At 35.5% G+C, this 2,467-nt stretch overlaps 1 protein-coding gene across 1 annotated transcript in view; it reads right to left on the bottom strand.

Annotated features, from left to right (window-relative positions):
- Window positions 1–284: 284 nt before the first annotated feature.
- Window positions 285–2,467, bottom strand: part of LOC104515776 (G-protein coupled receptor 98-like) — a gene marked incomplete at its 3' end in the record, with an annotated part of 32,607 nt that continues 30,424 nt past the window's right edge. The window contains exons 24-27 of the mRNA XM_010159875.1: window positions 2,252–2,356; window positions 1,506–1,758; window positions 714–836; window positions 285–507 (exon numbers count right to left, since the gene is read on the bottom strand). Coding sequence (XP_010158177.1) covers window positions 285–507; window positions 714–836; window positions 1,506–1,758; window positions 2,252–2,356 — 704 coding nt within the window. The remainder of the gene's footprint in view (window positions 508–713; window positions 837–1,505; window positions 1,759–2,251; window positions 2,357–2,467) is intronic.

The following is a 2,467-nucleotide window of genomic DNA, read 5'->3' as shown; positions in this document are numbered from 1 at the left end:
TTCTTTTAAGTACAGTAGATTACAGAGGTACTGAAATTAATTATGAAACTAATTTATTTTATTCTAATTAAAAGTTTCCAAAAAATACAGGCATAATTGCATGTCCTTTTTTCAGCCAGTTGTGAGGCTGTTTTACTTCATGTTGTCTTAAACCCTCCTGTATAAAATTCTCTTTAGCCCACCCCACACAGAAGTATAAAACCCTCTCCACTGTAACAAAAACAGTATCACAGAAAAAGAAATGCAAGAGCTGAGAGAAAGTTATATAAACCAAAAAAGCCTACCTAGGTATAAAATCTGACTGGTTGGAGATAGTGGTCAGCTCATAAATCTGTGAGTTGGATCCTACGGACAGAGCAATCAAGCTCTTGCTGGAGTTCAGGGACCTCACAGTAGCCGAAGTAACATGATCTGCATACGGTGCTTGCAGCATTGCAGAGAACTGGTTCCCTTCAGAGTTCCAGGAATACAGCGCTGTCAGGTCCTTACTAGATAGGAGGATGTGAACTACATTGAGCAAGAAGGAGAAAAATGAAATATTCAATGATAAATTTAAAAGTTGTCCTTGTAATGCCAGAAATGCCCTTACTAGCACAATGAATATAGTAACTTTTAAAGTCTGATAAATAATACCAAAAAAATGAGCACATATATTTCTGCAATTCCAGTGTTACAAACTAGGATTTGAACAAATAATGTCATTCACGTCTTACCTAAGCCCGAAGGAGGCATGAAAACATGGATGTTTCTTACATCACAGATTGGAAGAGACTGGAAGTGTCTAAAGGCAGACTGCCCTGTCTCCCAGATGAAAACCTCAGAAGAATTTCCAGATTCTACAAAGGAGCAAAATGACAAGACATATTATTTTGCTGCCTATTAGTTAAATTGCACACTGGTGGCCACTCAAAAGGCAGAGTTTGGCAGCTTTAATTAAGAAGTGAGCGCAGTTGTCAGTTTCCTTTTCACTTGGTGCCTAACTCTATGGTATGGCTGATGTCCATGGGTTGATTCATCCAACTAACATAATTTAAGGGCTTTTCTGCACACATTCACATAGAAGAATGCTAAGATTAGCACTAGACAACAGGCAATTGCAAAGAAACCTACAGACTGCAACAGGCATATGGGTGTAGTCATAAAATAATGCCCAAAACATAATAGTTGCAATAAAAAACACACGTACTTTGCTGACTAATGATCTTTGCATATCACAAAGTTCAGAAAAGCTTAGAAAAGGTACAGTCAGCTGCTAGATTAATAGAGTTATTGTTTCCTACTGTTCTTGGGAAAATATTTCATTAGTTTCATAAGTATTTGAGAACCAACACAATGCTTTTATTTTCTAAGGGACAAAACAGAGCTTACTTTAATAAAATGCTTATCAGTCAGTTGTCTCTCTCCACTAATACTGTAATCCCTACCTAAACTGCTTTACCTCAAATGCCTTTGCTACCAAATAAGCATATACTCATTAAACCTGGCGTTTATCTTCTACTAAATACCTTTTGCAACAATTAAGTAGATATCAGATCCAGAGATCCAGGCCTCCATATGTTTTATTTCTTTTGCTGGTAATTGATGAAGATTTCTAAACTCATTATTCAACCACTGGTACAAGAGCATGTTCTGGCTGGTATTTGACAAAGAAACTAGTAGGTACATAATGCCTCCTCTAGGAAACAAGGCTATGTTCAGAGGTCGGTAAATTGGAAGTTGATGATGCAGGACAAAAATATCCTTATTCCACCGGAAAACCTGTGGAAATATGAAATATTTATTTTTCATTCTATATTCATAATTTGTCTCAAGAGAAGAGAAATTAGATGTCATGATGAAAAACTAGGAAGACTCATAATGAGCTGCATTCTTCATTTCTAAGGTGGACTCTACATTAAGGTAGAAGCACACTGGTAAGTAATGACCTTGCTGCAAGCAGCTGTGCCTGTTCTTTAGACAAACAGGTTTATGGTCAGAAGCTATTTCTGTTCTTGCAGGTGTTTAACATACTAGATTTCAAAACAGAAATAATACTAGCAATCAAACCAACTCAAATGTAAATTATATGTTGATGTAGAGAGTATTGCTACACTTAAGCAATTTTAATTCTAGAATATTAAGTTTTATCAATCCGTAAAAGAAGTAATTTTTCATAAATATATATATTGGTATTTTTATTATCTCTTCATATTTCAAACTCAGAACTAACCAAACTACCGACATCAAAGCTAGGGAACAAGTGTATTCTAACCTGGATGGAACTGGAACTCGTGTGACTCATGAAAATCAAATAATCGTCTTCATCTGCAGCAAAATGTTTCACATGCCTGGTATCCAGAATGGAGAGAGTCTGTATCTGTGAGGTAAATGTGACAAAAATGGTGTCTAGATGTCATTTTGAGTGCTAAGTTTATACATATATACACGTTATTAAAAAAAATGTAAAATTACATATAAAACTGTTGAT

The sequence above is a fragment of the Eurypyga helias genome, unplaced genomic scaffold (genome assembly GCF_000690775.1).
Source record: "Eurypyga helias isolate BGI_N326 unplaced genomic scaffold, ASM69077v1 scaffold37989, whole genome shotgun sequence".
In the NCBI taxonomy this organism is placed as follows: Eukaryota; Metazoa; Chordata; class Aves; order Eurypygiformes; family Eurypygidae; genus Eurypyga; species Eurypyga helias.
This window is presented reverse-complemented; position numbering and strand designations above follow the sequence as displayed.